General features: G+C 44.9%; 1 protein-coding gene across 5 annotated transcripts in view; it reads left to right on the top strand.

Annotated features, from left to right (window-relative positions):
* The window catches only part of gria3b (glutamate receptor, ionotropic, AMPA 3b), an 83646-nt gene that overhangs the window by 47159 nt on the left and 17783 nt on the right, over positions 1–18704 (top strand). For all 5 annotated transcript variants that reach the window (XR_003978331.1, XM_030368702.1, XM_030368703.1 and 2 more), the window contains exons 5-10: positions 8216–8269; positions 10221–10382; positions 11404–11571; positions 12539–12643; positions 15145–15252; positions 17192–17398. Coding sequence is in view for 4 of the 5 variants with exons in the window: in XM_030368702.1 (XP_030224562.1) it covers positions 8216–8269; positions 10221–10382; positions 11404–11571; positions 12539–12643; positions 15145–15252; positions 17192–17398 (804 nt within the window). In the remaining variant the exon portion in view is untranslated. The remainder of the gene's footprint in view (positions 1–8215; positions 8270–10220; positions 10383–11403; positions 11572–12538; positions 12644–15144; positions 15253–17191; positions 17399–18704) is intronic.

Here is an 18704-nt window from a genome sequence, read left to right as displayed (position 1 = left end):
TGTGCTGTGAGTCTGCTCGCAGCCAACAACCTGCTCATCTTCTGACGTAAAGAACGGAGGCAGACGGGAATGAATGGCGTCTGGGACAGGCCCTGGGCACACAAGCTGTTCAAAGAAACGGCAAACCCTGAAAAGACTCTCTCCCCGCTCACAGAGCGATGAGTTCTAGTCACTGGGGAGGGGGGAAGAGAGCGGAGAAGGGAGCGAGAGGAGGAGAAGAATGAAGAATCGAGTGGTGCATTGGAGAAATAGTTTTGAATGTTATTCTAGTCTGGTATGAAAGGGTGGTTGTGTTTACTCTGGGAGAGGGAGATGTTGATAGTGTTTGCGCTCTTTATTTAAAGTTAAACTTCAGGATTTTTCATTATGGACCCTATTTTCTGATCTTGTTTGGAATAACGAATACTACAATTTAGGAAAATGGTCCAGTATTAAGCAAGAACGGTAAACGCGTACAACTGGCTGCAATGGAGTACCTTGGGGCATGTATGTCCCAAGGGACAGATTGTATTCATTGTCACTTTGTGTTTAAGAGTGCTTGATTTTGCCAATCTCAGGCTCAGACAGTATTCTAACATTTTTATAAAAAAAAAGAAATCTTTACCTTTCGCTTGATAATAATCTGTTTTTTATTGTGTCCAATCAAGTCTCACTCAAAGAGAAGTCTTGCGAGAGTTAAATTGTTGTTGCAGGAAGAGAACGGTGGAAACATGAGTGAGTGCTGGAGGGGAGAGAGTATATTGTGTTGGACTACAGATAGCGTTATTTATTGTTGTCTGAAAGATTTGGGTGGAGGAGTGTTGGAATTGCGATGACAATAAGTAAATATCGTGCAACAATGCAACATAGAGATTTCAGAGCAAGACTTCTGCTTGAGTGAGTCTTGGTTGGACACAATATCAAACAGACTTGATCAAGCGAAAGGTAAAGAAACCATTTAAAATTTTCTGTAGGGATCCTTTGCATGATGTTAGAATAGTATCCAAGCCTTTCAGTGGCTTAACACGTAATTTTAAAGGACATCCTATGGGGCGTGAATAGGATTAAATTGCAGACAATTTGCGGATAATTGCTGCAGTGTTCTCTCTCAATGCTTTATTTCCAAAAATAGTTATTTTCTGCAGACCCAAATGATCAGAAAATAGGGTCCAGGTTGGAGACTCCAGAATTTTTCCTTTAAGCTTTGGAAGTTAGATTGTGTACAGGGTATAATAAATTTACCTGGGTCTTTTCACCAAAATAAATCTTTTATGTTTGCTGTGATAATGAGGAAAATACACATCTCCCAATAGGAGATATAAGAAAGATAGAGGGAGAAAAGGTATCAGATAGCTAACAGATAGCCTAAAAAAAATATATACCAAAATTAATCACACTCACACGTACAATACTACACCTATCCTAAAAAAAATTATGAGCAAGTTTTAGCACTTTTTTGCAGAAATAATGTTTCATCCAAGATTACACAGCCTCCTCAATTCCTTGCCTTAATTAAGATAGAGATACAGAGGGAGAGCGAGAAAGAAACTCACTGATGATAGGAAAAGTGATGCTCATCCAGGCATTCGCTTATTGTCCCCAGGCTAGGTGAGGTGAAGGGGGGGGGGGGGGGGGGGGGGGGCGAGAACAGTGGCTAGAGCCTTTATCCTCTTAATATAGAACCCCCTAGATATGGCGACCATTCAAACCCCTGACACCCGACCATTAAAGGGGCCCATTTGCTCTCCACGATTACAGAATTAATGCGGATTATAGCGCTACCATTAAAGAGAATGTGACCCCTCTGACTGCTTCTCCGATGGAAGGAGACGCATCAGTTTCACCATCGGGCTCAAGACTGTTGCATAAAATCGTATAAATATATGTTTCAAGGTATGGTAAAAAAAATAAAGGTTTTGGATACTTCCGCTGGGCGTATGTTTTATAATTCTGCAGGAAATAATTATTCTCAACATATTTGGCAACAACACATGCCTCAAATGTATTGATCTCTGTGAGGTCAAATTCCCGTCTGGTTAATGACTGTGTAACAACGCGTTTAATTACCTTGCAGCGAAGACTACCGGCTTGATTGCCTTTCATTCGTTTCCTCCGTGCTGCTATGCATGGGAGGATGTGCAAAGGCATACTGTGTGCGTTGGCTTTTTGCATGAAACATTAAAGCAGTGGTATGAAGGCTGGCGGTGGAAGAGCCTTTTCATTTTAGACTAATGCACTTCTACTTTTGAGACACATTCACCACGCATCGAACAGCCAGGAGGAGGGTCATTATTAAACAGTATCAATGCACTTAGTTTGAAATGCTCTTGTGATTTTGGACAATGAAAGTGAGTGTGGAGGAGAAGGGAGAGAAGTTGAGCGTCGTTTGGGAGATCACCCACAGGTTGTTGTGTGGGTATGTGGGTGCAAAGTAAAAAAATAAAAACCCTTTATATTTGAAATCCCATACCATACCATTACTGCGCACTGGTGTCACGCTCTCCCTTCTCCTGCACCTACTCTTTTGAAAGCCCATACACAGTACAGACCCACCTCCATATAACCACTTAGTGTATTTTAAGAACTTGTATCTTAAGATGGTGGGAGCATTATGCTTTCCAACAAAACAGCCTCCACACAACCATTGGAGGAATCTAGACGTGTACACTGACACCAGCGCTTGTTGTATTCAAGAAGGCCTGACGCTACGTTATTATTGTACCGTTTATCAATTAGTGTTTAGAGAAAAGTAATACACAGAAAAGCCATCACTCAGAAACATAATTCCAAGTAATAGCCTTTGAATTTTTTACTGGTGTCTGGTATCCTTGCGGCACACAAAAATATATTTGTATTCCTCCTGAATGGTTAGATGCAGATAGATGAGTGTTTCCAGATATGCATTTTCACGATGCAGGGTTAGTGTGGCAATAATTGCGTCATTGTTTGCTTGTCTTTGTTAATAATGGATGAAATGAGGATTTTTCTAAACTCATGGGAGCGTCTCAGTTTCCATTCCACCCCTCTCTCCCCTGAGCCTCTGCTTGCCGTCATACTCCCATCACACCACCCCTCAACACAGCACCGGAGAAAAGGTCAGGCGCTGGGTGAGGACGGCGGGCTTGGTGTTTATCGAACTATCAGTCGGTTCATGTGCGGCTGATGTTTTACGTTTGTGGCTCTCTTTCTGCCATGGCAAGGCTTGTGTGCTCCTTCCAAGGGGGTGTCTCTGGGAGAGGTCAAGATCGCTCTGGGTGTCTGTTTCCATCAGCCCTCACAGGAAAGCTCCGGTCCTGAATGGAAGCCCTGTTTTTCGGCTGCAGCAGCAGAATTAAAGGTCGCGCAGAGCGAGCTTTGGGGATCCATTTGTTTCCCTTACATGTATCCAGCAGTGGCACAGCGCCCCTGCTGGGTTGCCAGCGCCACTGCAGTCAGCAACACCAAAAAGATGAATGCTATATTCATATATTTAGAAATATTTTTAATGCAAATAATTTTTGGTGCCCAAAATGCTATTAGTTTAATTTAAAAAAACTATTTATATCGTAGATGCCCCCGACTGATCCCCCCCGCGGGTGTTACATTGTTTTTATTGTCTTTGGAAATGTATTGCGGAAAAATACTGAGAGCAGAATAGTGTTTAGATATAGAAGAGAAAAAAAAAGGAAGAAAATAATAATAAAGAATAAAACACAAAGGTTGATATTGTAGGTGGCATAATCTCAACTATTATTGGGTTGGGACTTAAATGTTGGGTATGGGATTTGCGAAAGGCCAGCAGATTTTGAAAATACACAACTCAAATGGTCCTACCCCCTCTCCTTCAACGCTGACTCTGACTCCACCCATTCCAAGTACCTGGACGCGCAATCATGCACAAGCGCGAACACAGATGCGCGAGAGCGAGCCAGGCTAGCGTAGGTTTTCGTTAAAGAACATGGCAACATTAAAAAAAACAACATGGGAATGGTGGCGTCTTGTCTGCCATGGAAATTGTCTTCTACTGCTAGGTCCAAATGTGGATTAACTAGTTCCAGTAGCTACCGCAGGATAACAACAAACAGGAGCTTGCTCTGGGTCACGAGTACTACAAGAAGGGGTCGCGCGCGGGGGAGGGGGAGTGCAGTACGACCGTTTGATTGACGTACTTACTGTCCAATGCAACTCGGTGGCTCTGGAAATCATTGGCTGGAGTTTTTCGAGCCCTGCCCGTTCCACAGATGATTGACTTGTTTAATTTTCATGTCAGTACTTCTAACTCAGTGGCTGTAAGTGGGTTATGATAAGGATTTCAAGTAATTCTGCAAAAATGGCCAAAAAAGCTAATTCCATACCCAACCTTTAATGTAGGAAGGATAAAGAGAAAAAGCAACACAACAAGTAAAAGGAAATGATAGAAAATAGCCTAGATTTTTAATTGTGTAAAAAGCAAGCAACAATATTATGAAACCCAGACACTGGGATGGCTGCAAACCGCAGACTTAAAACTCTATTTGTGCATAACATTAATGGCAAAACAATGTTGCATTCAATTTATTGTTAAAATGTTTGGTTTTACCATTGTATGAGACCATTTCTGTTTGAATACATCAGAGCCCTACCGGAATCAATGACTACATCGAAAGCTCTATGCACCAGTGGACGTCAGTAATGGGCACGTGCACATCAGCACCGTGCACACGCACATCAGCATAGTGCACCTCACACAAACCTCAGCACCGCTAATGGAAAGAATTGTAGTGGAAACACTGGGATCAATGTGTGTGAGGGTTAAACAGGACAGGCAAAGTCAGATTACACACGTGTTTGCATGTGTGTGTGTGTGTGTGTGTGTGTGTGTGTGTGTGTGTGTGTGTGTGTGTGTGTGTGCGTGTGCGTGTGTGTACATACATTTACATTTGATGAAAATAACCTGAAAGGCATTTTGACTTTCACTTAGTTAGGGTTCTTAATATGAACAACTATGCTTATAATACTTGAATGTACAAGTCACCAATATTACATGTAATAGTATCAATGTTATCATTATTATTGTATAGTAGACAAAGAAATTGCATCAGTAGTGGTTGATATGCTATAATTATTGTTATGGTTACCATTATGCATATTATTAGTCGTACTACAAGTACCAGCATTGCAGCCAATAGCAGTGTCATTAGAAGTGTAGTATTACTAGTGGTAATGCTAGTGTTACACCTAGTATTAGTATAACAAAAATACTATAGTCCAATTCAGCAGATTTTGACTACCTTTACGGCGGCCATTACTCTAATAATATGATTAGATAAAGAGTGGTTGTTATGTGTTGGGTGACGGCTGGGGGGGGATATAAACCAATTTCAAAGGAAATTAGATTAAAGCCGTTCCGCTGCGAGAGGTGGCGCTTGCTACCTGCTTCTCTAGCCGTGGGGGAGGGGAGGCAGCGAGGAGCCTCTCGGTGAACGCCGGTGTGATATTGAAATGTGTTCCACTCGATGGGAGCCGGGCACCGCGCTCCGCCTAATTATCCCCCCCCCCAAAAAAAATGGTACGCTCTGGCCCGAGGTGAGGTGTTGCTCTGTGTCATTATGAACACGCTGTGCCCCGGCCCAAGGTTGCGCTGTGTCGGTGGACCGGCCGGCTGCGGCCTCGGTGAGCACACACTCACGGATCTGGCCTCGGTGTTCGCCCGGATCTCTCAGAGCAAGAGGTTGGCGTGGACGGGGAGGGAGAGTGCAATAAGAAAAAAGAGTGCACGGCCTTGGGGGGATACAGCAGAGTAGCAAATGTCAAGGAAGGTCTAATGACAAACAGGAGCAAAAGACGAAAGAGGAACTATAGTCCCACCTGCAGCCATGGACTGGGAAAAGATTGATGTTTAAACCGCCCGCCTTTCATTTGCAGACTTCGGATTTGAATCCTATTTACAGTTCTGTTCTAATTTTGTAATTTAGCCCAGGCGTTTATCACACGATACATGACTTTTTAATGAACCAGTAATGGTGTTAAGCTCAGAGAACGCCTACAGGTAGACTGTGGACATTTTGGTCCAAACCCAAAGTCTCTTCTTTTTTAAATAAATCCTGAAACTCCCAACTCTCTTTTTCACCTAACAAAGAGGTGGGAGGTGGAAGCAGTTAATGGCATTGACAGATGAGGGAGGAGTTGTTTTGTGCTCCCTCGTGCGCCATCCTTTGTGAAACGCGCGGCGGTTCCCCATTCGCAGGTTGACAAAAGGGAGGAAAAAATGGCTTCACTTGATCCGTGAGGCTGTTGTGTCCCTTGTGAGGGGATTGGACGACGGGGTCTCTCTCTGGCTGGAATGGACCCTGCCCATGCCCAGTACTGTCTCCTACCTGCTGGCCGTCTCTATAACGGCACCGCCCACAGATAACAACACCAAGGCAGACACATCATTCCACTCCATCCACCGCCAGAACTGTGATTCTGTGTGTCGAGTGGTTTAACAAGCAGTTATTCACAATGCATTTTCCCTCGGCCCCCTCTGTGAATACTTATAATAAATGGTATGAAATTATCTGATCGCACGCTCACATTTATGCTTAATTCAGTTCCTGATATGTTATGCCTTCAAGTATGGTTGCTTTTTTTTTTCCATTTGTTATCTTCATTTGGCCTGTTTGTGAACCATTTGCCCACCGGGTTTCTAATCAAGCAATATGCCACGAGAGGACTTGGTTTACGGTGATTGAGCACAGCTGGTGGGCGTTGTTAGGCCTGATGCAAAATCTTTCCACCGCTCATCCACGCTTAACTCATCAAATAAATCATGATTAACAAGGAAATCTGTCATTTTTGGGGGACTGACAACTTGAAGTTCAGCAGCGCTTTAATTGAAAAAGATTTTTGTGTGACCTTAACAATCCGCTTTTTCATTATAAACTGTACCTACCTGTGTGAACGCCGTTGGTCATTTCTATACGTTTGTCAGGCGACTCGATTATAACCATAGAGTTGAGGAGGTAGCTCATCAAGAGTTTTTTCAGATCCGAAAGGCCACCTATAGTCTCCCCAACCCTTCAACCCCTTCAACCCTGCTAATGTTTCCCCCTTGCAACAATCTATACACTGGGCTGAATCTGCATCGTGGCTAATGGTCCACAAAAACAAATAGGTAATTGCACAACAATTACACCACAGCCACCATCCTATCCCCCCTACACCCATTCCCTCAGTAACATGCAGGCACAAACGTGTCCACACACTGTCAGACTGTTTGTTGTTTTGACAAAGTCCGCGCCAGAACAGAGTCGGGCAAACATACTGATTTCCCTCCACAACACCGCTTTCCCTGCCATGTTTGTAGAACACAGGCTGGAAAACAGACAGACACACACACACACACACACACACACACACACACACACACACACACACACACACACACACACGCGCACACACAAACACGCACGCACGCACGCACGCACGCACGCACGCACGCACACACACACACACACACACACACACACACACACACACACGCACGCACGCACGCACGCTGGTCAGGCTGCACATGGCGTGCCCCCAGCATTCACTCCCATTCCTCTAACAAACGTCAGTAATGCTCCATAACAGAACACTATTATGAGCCCCCTTGTGGAAAGCAATGTCCAGTTTATGTGTGGGGCACTACGGCATCGTGACCAATCCATATTGTTATAATGTTCCAAAGTTCGCCCAGGCAACCTTTCGTCCACCCTCATTTTGACCGGAACAAGAAAAAGAGCAGGAAGAACAAAAAGGAAACGAAAAACCATATTGTTAGCCGGGAGAGATGAGAAGTCTAAGAGCCTTGCGTGCTATTTTCAGCCGTGCTGCGTGGGCCATACATGCTGTTATGTTGGGAAGGTGTGAGAGTTTCAAAAGCAGTGGCAGACGGCGCGCATCTCAGCGTAAACACCTTTTGAAAATATCTTCCTCTTATGTGTTTTTTTCCGATCCTTGAGCTTCGCCGTGAACCGCGGCGGAGCGCTCCACAGCGAGGGAGAAACGTACAGGTCGTTACAGGACGCTCCCTCCTCGTTAACGGCTCCTCCCTCATTAATGCTTCTCCCTAATTGTTCCGTCTCTTGGGCGAGCTCCATCGGAGAACGACCGCGATTTGTTTTCAACTTCAATGGCCGCTCTCTACTGCTGCCAGCCAAGTTTGCACATTTACAATGATTACTGTGCCGGGTCCTGTGTCTTTGGATCTCATCTCATGGTTGACTTGCTGTATTGATCTTCCCTCCCACAGGTTGTGGCCCTGGGGAAGAACAGCCGTGGCTACCACTACATTCTGGCCAATCTTGTGAGTAACTATCCAGTGATCACGCGGCATTGGGGTCGAAATCCCCGCCTTAATGTTCCTCATGATGGGATTAATGTACCACTATATACTCCTCGGCCAGCTACACGCACCAACATATATTTGGCGTCTATATGTGTTTGCGTTCCTGCAATTGCAATTTTTGTACTTGACGATAAAGTAGTTATTATTACAGTAGTAATGGGGCAGCATAAAACCAGACGGATAAATTGAATTAACTTTTCTGACCAGTGCATGAACAAACTTAGCAATCCTATTAACACTTTCAGTTAAAATATACAACGAGTTACCTTTATAAGCTATGACGGTGCGGTAGTATCACAACTTTGTTTTAGATACCAACTTCCTCCTAAATAAATATGTCCTCAAAACCAATCAAGGATCTATAAAAATGTATGATGTTTATTTTTTGCGTCTGAGTGTGGGTTATGCTTCTACGGCACATATAGCATAACGCCATGCTGCATGTGGATGTGTACAGGTCCGTCTGTGCAGCATTTGATGTCCACGCCTGAGAGAGCATCAGACTTCTAGGACCCTTATAGTAGAACGCATGATTGTCGGCACATTTCATATACAACAACGCTCATTATAACACTCCTACACAGCGACGGTAATAAAAGATAATCAGAAATGGGTGGTAGCCATTGGGATAACACACCCCCTCCTTCCTACAGCTTTTAGCCCAAAACACATTTTTTCCCTCTAGGTATCAAAAACAATTCTTATTTTCATGAGATTATACACTAATTGAAACTACTTATGAATATTATATTAAATCTCTGCCAAGTCAGTTCTGCTAGATGCCTTTAAGTTCTAGACACTGTACCTTTAAGTAAATATCTCTGTAACATAATACATAGACATCTTTGTAATAACATCAAAACTGTTAGATGTTCACACTCTGTTGATAGCTTTAGTTTATTTTCAGATTTTTTAAACGAATAATCGTTCACGTTGCAACTTAAATGTGGGGCCACCACTCTCCTCTCTGCTGTTCCCATGGCTGGCTTTAATTGTAACACTGCAGTCTACAAAACAAATTCTTAGGCTTTGTAGATGCTGTATCTTGAAGCCACCCATTTAACCACATTAACCCTAGGTCCTGTCACCACACTGACATGACCTTAGGCAAGGAAAGGCAACTTTATTTATAAAGCATGTTTCATACACGAGGCAGACTCAAAGTGCTTCCCATAGAAGCATTGTCATACAATACAATAAAATAATAGATATGCAAAAGAAAAAATTGTAAAATAAAATAAAGGCAAAGTTAAAAAAGCAATGTATTTAAGATCAGATCAACCTTAGCATGAAGGAAATGAAGGTTGCTACATCATCGTAAACATTCAATATCTTTAATCTCCCTCTGTGGGAAAGGGCAGATTTGGATTAAAAGCAATTCAACCTTTTTACAAAATAAAACAAACATCTGGTTTACACGACCTGCCATGCTTATATAAATACAGTCACAGTTGTTTATCACTGAACTTGTTGACACAAAGATTTCCTCTCAACATGTTAACAGACGCATGACGTTCTTATTCCGATAAAACCATAACTTAATTATAATATGTGTTTTTTTCAAGATGAGGTTTTAATGTTTGTACGAACTTGTAACGCTTCCACAATTGTGAGAACAAATTAGATCAGAAAAAAATGGGTACTGATTATATTCAATATAGTTTTTTCTTCAAAAACGGGCGTGGATTTTCCCCAAACAGATCCAATACAGCCTTAATACATCTTTAAATTAAAGTGATCTGATATATTTATATACATCGTTTTATATAAATAGTTATATATCCAATATAATTGTATATAGTCCCCATAGTATATAACAATTTTGCAACCATTTGTTTTATTTTTTAACTATCCATATAAATACAATGTATATGAATATGAATTAAAGTTTGTTCCCGTGTGATCTCAGGGGTTTTCCAACGTGAGTTTGGACAAAGTCTTTGCTGGTGGCGCCAACATCTCTGGATTCCAGATCATCAACCCTGAGAACCCAATTGTGCAGCAGTTTATGCAACGCTGGGATCGCCTGGATGAAAGAGAATTCCCAGAAGCCAGCAGCACGCCTCTGAAGGTAGCCGGGAGAGCTAGGATGCCTGCGGTCTAGCGCCAGCATTGGTTTTCTTCTAGACTTCAAACACTCTCTCTCGCTCTCTCTCGCTCTCTATCTCTCTCTCTCTGTCTCTCGCTGTCTTTTCAACTCTTCCTCTCATACACTTTCTACCCCATTGGCTCTTCATCTCTTCCTTCCCTTTTGTTCTTGTCCCCCTCTTGGCTTTCCCTTCCCCCGCAAGAGTAATCAATATATTGATAGGGAGTCCAAAGCGAGGTTATACCTCAGCCTCAATTTACATCTAATTAAACAATGACCAAGGAAGAAATTGATTTGGAATGACATTTGATTAGATTTGTCATGGTGTGGTGGTTAACAAACAGCTGGGGCTATACTGGCTGAAAAGGTCAAGTTTGTTAAGTTTGTTGGTAAGGTACGTTTTTCAGTACACAGGGCACCAGACTTAAAACTTCAAAACTGTTTAAAATCAGACTCTTACAAAAATAAATATTGTATGGTATTAACCCAATTTGTTAGGTTTAATAAACACATTTTCCACAACACAACCTTCATAGCAAGTTAAAATGGCATGTATTGTGGCTAGACCTTTGATCAGTTACGTATTGCAACATGGTCCTACTTTTCTGAAAAAACACATGTAATTCTCTTTACCTTATCATGTGTTACCTCAGAAGGAAAAATTGTAAGTCGTTACATCGACCATTGTTGCACAACAATATTTACCGAGCTTTGAATCCACTCTTACCCCATTGCCAACCCAATGACTTTCCTGTGTACTTTCATCCATTTCCTTGTTTTCCCAATTCCCATCGTGCTGCGGGTTTGACCAAAATGAACAAATTTAATTAGCACAGCCTGACACTTGAAGATTGTTGCGCGGTTTGACACATGCGTTAAACGACTCATTTGTGCGCTGCATAAGATGTGTTCCAACACCTGAATCACTTCACTCAGTTAACCCTTGACTCAGTTCAGCTGTTGAGGGGATGGGTCGTAATTCCCTCTTTGTTTTTATCCGCAGTACACGTCTGCCCTGACCCACGACGCCATCCTGGTGATCGCCGAGGCCTTCCGTTACCTGCGGCGGCAGCGTGTGGACGTGTCTCGCCGCGGCAGCGCCGGGGACTGCCTGGCCAACCCCGCCGTGCCCTGGAGCCAGGGCATCGACATAGAGAGAGCCCTGAAGACGGTAAGGGGGGAGAGAGAGAAAGAGAGAGAGAGGGAGAGGGAGAGGGAGAGGGGGAGAGAGAGGGGGAGAGGGAGAGAGAGAGAGAGAGAGAGAGAGAGAGAGACAGAGAGAGAGAGAGAGAGAGAGAGAGAGAGAGAGAGAGAGAGAGAGAGAGAGAGAAGGGGAGAGGGGGAGAGGGGGAGGAAGAGAGAGAGAGAGAGAGAGAGAGAGAGAGAGAGAGAGAGAGAGAGAGAGAGAGAGAGAGAGAGAGAGAGGGGGAGAGGGAGAGGGAGGGAGAGGGAGAGGGAGAGGGGGAGGGGGAGGGAGAGGGAGAGAAAGAGTTGAAAACGGTGGGGGAGAGACTGAGTGAGAGAGAGAGAGACCTGAAAACGGTAAGTTGAGACAGAGAGAGAAAGAGAGATACCTGAAAACAGAAGGGGACAAGAGAAAGAGAGAGAGCCTTTAAAATGTTAGGAGAGAGAGAGCGATCGGAAAATGGTAGGAGACAAGGGCAAGTGAGAGAGCCTTGAAAATGTTAGGAGAGAGAGATCGGAAAACATGAGGGAGATAGAGAGAGAGACTGCTCTGAAAACTGTGGGGGAAAGAGAGAAAGAGTGTTAGAGCCTTGAATATGGTAGGGTACAGACAGAGAGAGATAGTGAGGGACTGCCCTGAAAAGAGAGAAAGAGAGTGTTTATATCATATATTAAGAAAGGGAAGAATTGGAGAGAAAATAAAACTGTATTTCTGTACAGGTGAAATGTTGTACGCTGCAATATACTCATCCCTCATAAGCCCAATGTGATTACAAGAATACATTACTCATTCAGCCCTTATCCAGCCCATCCGTCTGCTAACAATCTGCCCGCTCTGCAGGTGCTTGGCCACCGGTAGCACTGCTACGATAATACCATCCTAATACCAGGATGGCTTTCAACCACTGTTAACACTTTTCAACGCCCGCCGGCCCAATTTCCCCACATGACAGGTTCAAGTGCAAGGCATGACCGGGAACATCCAGTTTGACAACTACGGCCGGAGAACCAACTTCACCATCGATGTCTATGAGATGAAAATCGGTGGGCCCAGAAAGGTAAGTGAGATCGTCGAGCTATATCTCCACTATACATGTGTTAATATTTAAGATGTCGGCCAGAACGTAAAGTTAACCCGTGAGATACTTAGTTTATTCTAACGGCCCAGCAAATTTTCTGTCTCATAATCCAAACCCAAGCAACATCTGCCAAACATCTATCTGTCAGACATCGAGGTTCAGGGCATACCTCTCACGTGTCGGGGCCATGACATATGGCTGCACCCTTCCACCTACATGTACTGCATTATGGGATGGCTCACTTTGAAATCCCCTCCATTAAGATTGATCAGCCCATCTGTCAGAGCAGTGTTGGCAATGAATGCTTCACCAATGGGGGGTTTTGGCGCGTCAAACTTTCCCTGTGAGATTTCCTGACAACCGTCTAATCGAATTGCGTCGAGGTGTCCCGAAGTGTGTGCGTACAACGAAACAAAACTTCACTGCTGCCCTATTGCTATTCGAGGAGAAAGGAATGGGTATAACGGCGGACACAAACACAAACACCCTGGCAGTGTTTCAGTGAGGTTCGGCCAGGGCTGGCTAGCTGAGAGCAGAGCGGGATGTCAATAGGTAGACGAGGCATAAGCCATTAGGATGATCTGTGCCAAGCATCGTGGCTCCAACCAGTCACCCAGTGCCGGCCAATCTGACCAGCGTCCCATCAAAAGAGTGAGGTGTGACAAGTTATGGTGCGGCGCACGCCATAAGGAGAGATATTCATTTCATACCTTTTATTCCTTCCTTGGTGACAGTAATTGCCGTTCAAATAGCCAATTACTGTAAAGGCCATCCAAGAATTCTCCTGGCTCTTCTGCACAAAGGTGATTCCCAGCGGTACGCTCACATCATAACCAGTACCATGTGATGACCTCTGCTTTTTCCTTTCAAAACCTCATCCAAAAAGATGAGGTCGCTTCCAAGCTCCGTCTCTCGTTAGCCTGCACAAGAGCGCTGGGCCCTGGAGTCTGAACTTGACGTATGGTTATGCTGCCTGCTCGCCAGGCTTCTACGGGCCCATACTTCACAAATTAGCATCACGCTGGGCCCTCAAAGCCTTCCCTTCCCCAGACAGCCAAACAAAGAGATCAAGGAGAGGGATGGATGAATGGCGGGATGCAGTCAAGGAAGAGAAGGAGGTAGAGAGGGAGGGAGAGAGGGAGGGAGAAAACGAGGCCGGGGAAAAAGGGAGAGTACGAGAGTACCACGAACAAGGCCGGGCAGTAGTTAGTCAGGACCCGGAGCCCCCCTCGTCCCTCTGCTGACAGTTAGAAGATGAAGGTTCCAGGCTGGACTGTCAACAGTGATGTATGGCTTGATATATGTCCCAGCTGCTCCCGGCCAGATCAGCCCGCCCTCCACGGTGGTGCACTCTGACTCTGCGTGGCGCAGGCCGTCCACGGCGGTGGCACTGGCGTCCCGTTGTCAAACAGCACTGATGCATCGCGGCTGGCCGCCCGTCTAACCCCCTGCTTAATCTCATGCCGCAGAGTAGTAGCGTGTCTTCAACACGGCTGTTTGTGGTCGAGCTGCGACCCCCTGAAGTGTGGAGAAAACTCTGCTCGCTTAGCGCCCCCTTCCGTCAGCCCGTGGCGGGGATACACCTGAATCTCCCCTGACTTTTCAAAGATCCCAGGAAATGTCTACCAGATGTGAAGGGCACATGCGAGCCAGCAACGTTTAGAGTGTTGGCAGGCACACACGCAACACGTTTCATCGTCAGCCAGACCATCCATTATGTCAGATGGGCAAACAAACACTTGACATTGGTTTGAATTAAGCATCTGCATCGCAGAATACAAAGTAACTGCAGTGGCAGGAACCTGGCGATGCAAAGGGGAGGCACTGGCATGTTGATGATCAATTATTAAGTGTGTGTGCAGTTCACAGGCCAGAATATCAATTATTTATCGGAAAAAAAGGCTGACGTGCTGGAGGTGTGGAGCGGCGCCTGATTCCACGCTGTCGCTGCGTGGGGAGGATACTCCCATCGTGCATAATCCTGCTCATGCACTTCATAGACGCAGCCTCGTCGAGGTCCGTCAGCATCGGGGACCGCTCACTCACGGCCGCAGTGTCTGACGTGATCAGGATGCTAATTTAGTGCTGGGCTTACGAGGCTATATGGTCCGGTGGTATCACCTCATATGGCTCGGGCTTCTGTTGGTTTTTCTTTATATTCCAGTCAGCTGCTGCTGCTGCTCTCTGTCTGACACCGGGGCAGAAGCAACATGCCCCTGGGAAATCTTGTGCTCCATTAATGACCCCCCACCCCCCCCCCCCCCCCTCCCTCTCCCAACATCACCCCTCCTCCCCTGCATCATAAGTCTAGTGCCCCCGCCATCTCTAAGAAACACTGAGATAATGTCTCTGACTCTATGCTCCCTGCTAACACTTGTAGGGTGACGGAGGAGGTGGAGATAGAGTCGGAGGCTGTATGACCATAACCGCCGTTTTATGTTTCTCTCTCTGTCTCTCTCTCTCTATCTCTCTCTTTTCAGATCGGATACTGGAACGAATACGAGCGCTTTGTACATATTATGGACCAGCAGGTCACCAACGAGTCCTCCTCTGTGGAAAACCGAACGATTGTGGTCACTACTATTATGGTACACTTTCCATGCAGTTTTAAGTGTTCCCAACTTTCTGCCGCTCAGTGTCACGGGTGTCGATTCTGACGAGTCGACACATTCTGTCCTGGGTTGAGCAGAACCACATCTTTTTTGTGTTTGCTTTCCATCCACTCACTACATGTTGAAACAGTCGATCACGCGAATGAGTGTTTCAACTGTATCCGTGTGGGTGCCAAAGCATTTTGATTTCCCATACTTCAGTGGCCTGTCGTAGCAGTGACATCACAATAATGGTATAAAAAATATATATCGTGGTTGACTCCATCAATTTCAAAACACATACAAACGCATACGTAAGTAGACCTATCTCTCATCAAGTAAATGTGCTTTGACACTTGGGATAGACTGGCCGTCAAATGACTAGCGGGTAACACAGCAATGGTTTCACAAGCAGGGCAAAGCAAAATAAGTCACAGTGGAGGAGGACTGGGGCGCTTTTCCCGTTATTTCCCCTCAAATCTATTTTGCATTGCTCCCGAGATTGATCTGTGTTGAGTTATATCCTCCATTCACTATCCGAGGAGAAGCATGTCATACCTTATTGACAATCTCCAGTTGGGGTATTGTGATAGGATGATGGCGTATATAGCATCTTTCCATGGTGAACAATCAAATCAAATGTAAATGAAGAAAGATAGAAAAAAAAAAAAAACGCCTCCTACACAGTCCCACTGCATCGTTATTCCCCGAAGGGAACAAGGTGTTTGAGCGTAGGGAAACACTTAACATATGTATGGGTTAGGAATACAGCGAGGACCTAAACATGTGTTCACGACAGAGAGGGGAAAAAAAGAAAGAAAGGAAGAAAAAAAAACTCTCATTGGAGCCATGGTGCGAGGGATATGTTCAACACAGAACAAACAAACCGTTGCTCCCCACTTGCACCGTATTTGCGTGTGGCTGTAATGACAATGCATTCTCTCGAAAGGAAGCCCCCCTTTGTCTTTTAATGATCATGTGCTAAGAGAAAAAAAGAAAAGACACTGCGCCAGTGTTTTGACAAGGAGAGGGAAAATAGCATGTTCCTATTCTCCTGATGTATTTAGTGGAATATATTTATAGTATTTGTGTTGGGGTAATTCTTTTTTGCTTTTTTGGGGTAAGCAAACAATGGCTTTATTTCATTTATTTCAGTTGGTTGTTTTTTTTATTGTTTTCTGGAATGCAACAGCCTTTTTTTTTCACTCAGCGGCGCATTGGTGCAATGTGCTTGGATGTGTCCAGATACTATGGGGCTCTCTCTGATCCCGCTCCTGTCACTGGCATTTACTTATGAACCCATCCACATTCCCATGACCATCCCCACCCTAAGCTAACCACACCCTGCCTACCTGATCCCTTAGTCCCCATTAGAGCACATTCTGGCCTGGCTCCTTCCCCACACTAGTAAAAATATAGTAAAAATATATATACATGTACGTCCACCCCTACCTCCCCTCCCCCACCCCCCTCCCCCTCCTTTATCCCTTTCCAACTCAAACCTGTGATCCCCGTGGGCTAAAAAAAGCTAAAGCGAAAACAGGGGTTGTAGGGGGGTGTCTGCCTGCTGTCACAGCTTGGTGAAAACAGTGTGACCACCTGATGGTGCTGCTGATATCCGTACATGCATACGTGCATGTGTGGCGCATCAGCTGTGCATGCATGACCGCATGGATGTGATTTTAGAAGGTGTGTGTGTGTGTGTGTGTGAGAGTGTGTGTCCCGTGTGTGTGTCATGTGTGTGTGGGTGTGGGTGTGTGTGCGGTTGGGATGATGTTTTTGTGGTGGTTTGTGCTTGCAGGGCCCGCTCCTTGCATGTGTGTGCAAAGGCGCATCTAGTATCTTGAACGTGTGGCCAATAGGAATGCAAAAATAATGTCTCATCTTCTGCGACGGCACATGCGTGAAATAAACCAGCTTGTGTTTGAATCAACAGGAAGCGCCTTATGTGATGTACAAGAAAAATCATTTGCATCTGGAGGGCAATGACAGATATGAAGGCTACTGCGTTGATTTAGCGTCTGAGATTGCCAAACATGTTGGAATTAAGTACAAACTGTCTATAGTAATGGATGGAAAGTACGGAGCCCGCGACCCTGAGACTAAGACGTGGAACGGGATGGTGGGCGAACTGGTCTACGGGGTGAGTACTGGGGCGGACTCGCCTTCAATGATTACATGACAGTTTGCAAGGAACTTCAACATGAGAGGAGATCTCGTTTCTCTTGTCTTAAGGTCATCACCAACTCCAGTTTTGAAACTCATCAGCTCATCAGCCCAAAGTTCAAAGCACCCGCTCTGTCTTAGGTCGTTCAGCTGTGAGTGATGTTTAGACGAAACCCGAAGTAAAAAGCACCGGGGGAGTTGGTGATCTTCTTGAGAAGGAGAAAATGAAATAATTTCTCAGTGCTGTTTGTTGCAATAAATCTCTCTTGCTTAGTCTATCTCGCCGCACTCCAAACAAAAGGTAGGTGTGCAGGGCGAATATGACCATATGGCAAACATACTGTAATCACTTTGATGAACAAACGATCCTGTGCCTTTGAAGTGATTGTGTAATTATGTCCATTGTTTGATGTGTATGATGGATATGCAGCATTGTAAAAATCACAGCTGAGAAAGTCTGCTTTAAAATCAACAGCTGAATGGTGGTTGTGGTTTGGAAACAATAAGTTCCATATGTGTGGCGCTCCATAAAGGTTGAGGCGTTCACATTAGCAGAGGGCCATGCTGTGTTTTACATCTGACAGAGAGAGAGAGAGCAAGAGAGAGAGACAGAGAGGGAGAGAGAGAGAGAGAGAGAGAGAGAGAGAGAGAGAGAGAGAGAGAGAGAGAGAGAGAGAGGGAGAGAGCAGGAGGAGGCTCGGGCTGTTGCAACACCTCAAGCTTTCCAAGATGATCCCCCCCACCATTCTCCATGGCCAACAATAGTTGAGCAGAGGCCAAATACAAAATGCATGAGGGCTTAGCCTTTCTCATCTGTTCAATTTCCCCAACAATCAGCCAGAGAGATTGCTTGGTCTGATGTGCTATCGCAACCAAATTATCCCTGGAATGGGAAAAGTCCTCTCCCAGCAGACTGAAAAGAGAAGGGGAAAAATAATTCTGCCTATTAAGTGCCTGGCAAGCTTATTCCCTGGGAGTGTCGTTTGTATGGCTGGTAAGCTGGGGACTAATGACTCTATACGATTTGACCTTTTGACCAGTAAATTCATTTGATTTTAGTTGTCTTTTTAAAGGTTAGGCCTTAGGCTATTTTTTATTGTGTTGTTTCCCCCACCACTGATTGAATAGTACTTGAGTCAGTGTAGGGTTCCAAACGGTGACATGGTTACGTTGACATGGCTAAGAGAAATCGTCCTGTTTATTAGCTCTTTATTTGGCTGTTGCTCCGGTTTGACCTTGTATGAAATATATGAATATGGTGTTGTTCCCACCCCAGCCTAGAG

The sequence above is a fragment of the Gadus morhua genome, chromosome 10, assembly GCF_902167405.1.
Source record: "Gadus morhua chromosome 10, gadMor3.0, whole genome shotgun sequence".
Lineage (NCBI taxonomy): Eukaryota > Metazoa > Chordata > Actinopteri > Gadiformes > Gadidae > Gadus > Gadus morhua.
The sequence above is the reverse complement of the archived record's forward strand: the minus strand, read 5'-3'. Positions and strand labels throughout refer to the sequence as shown.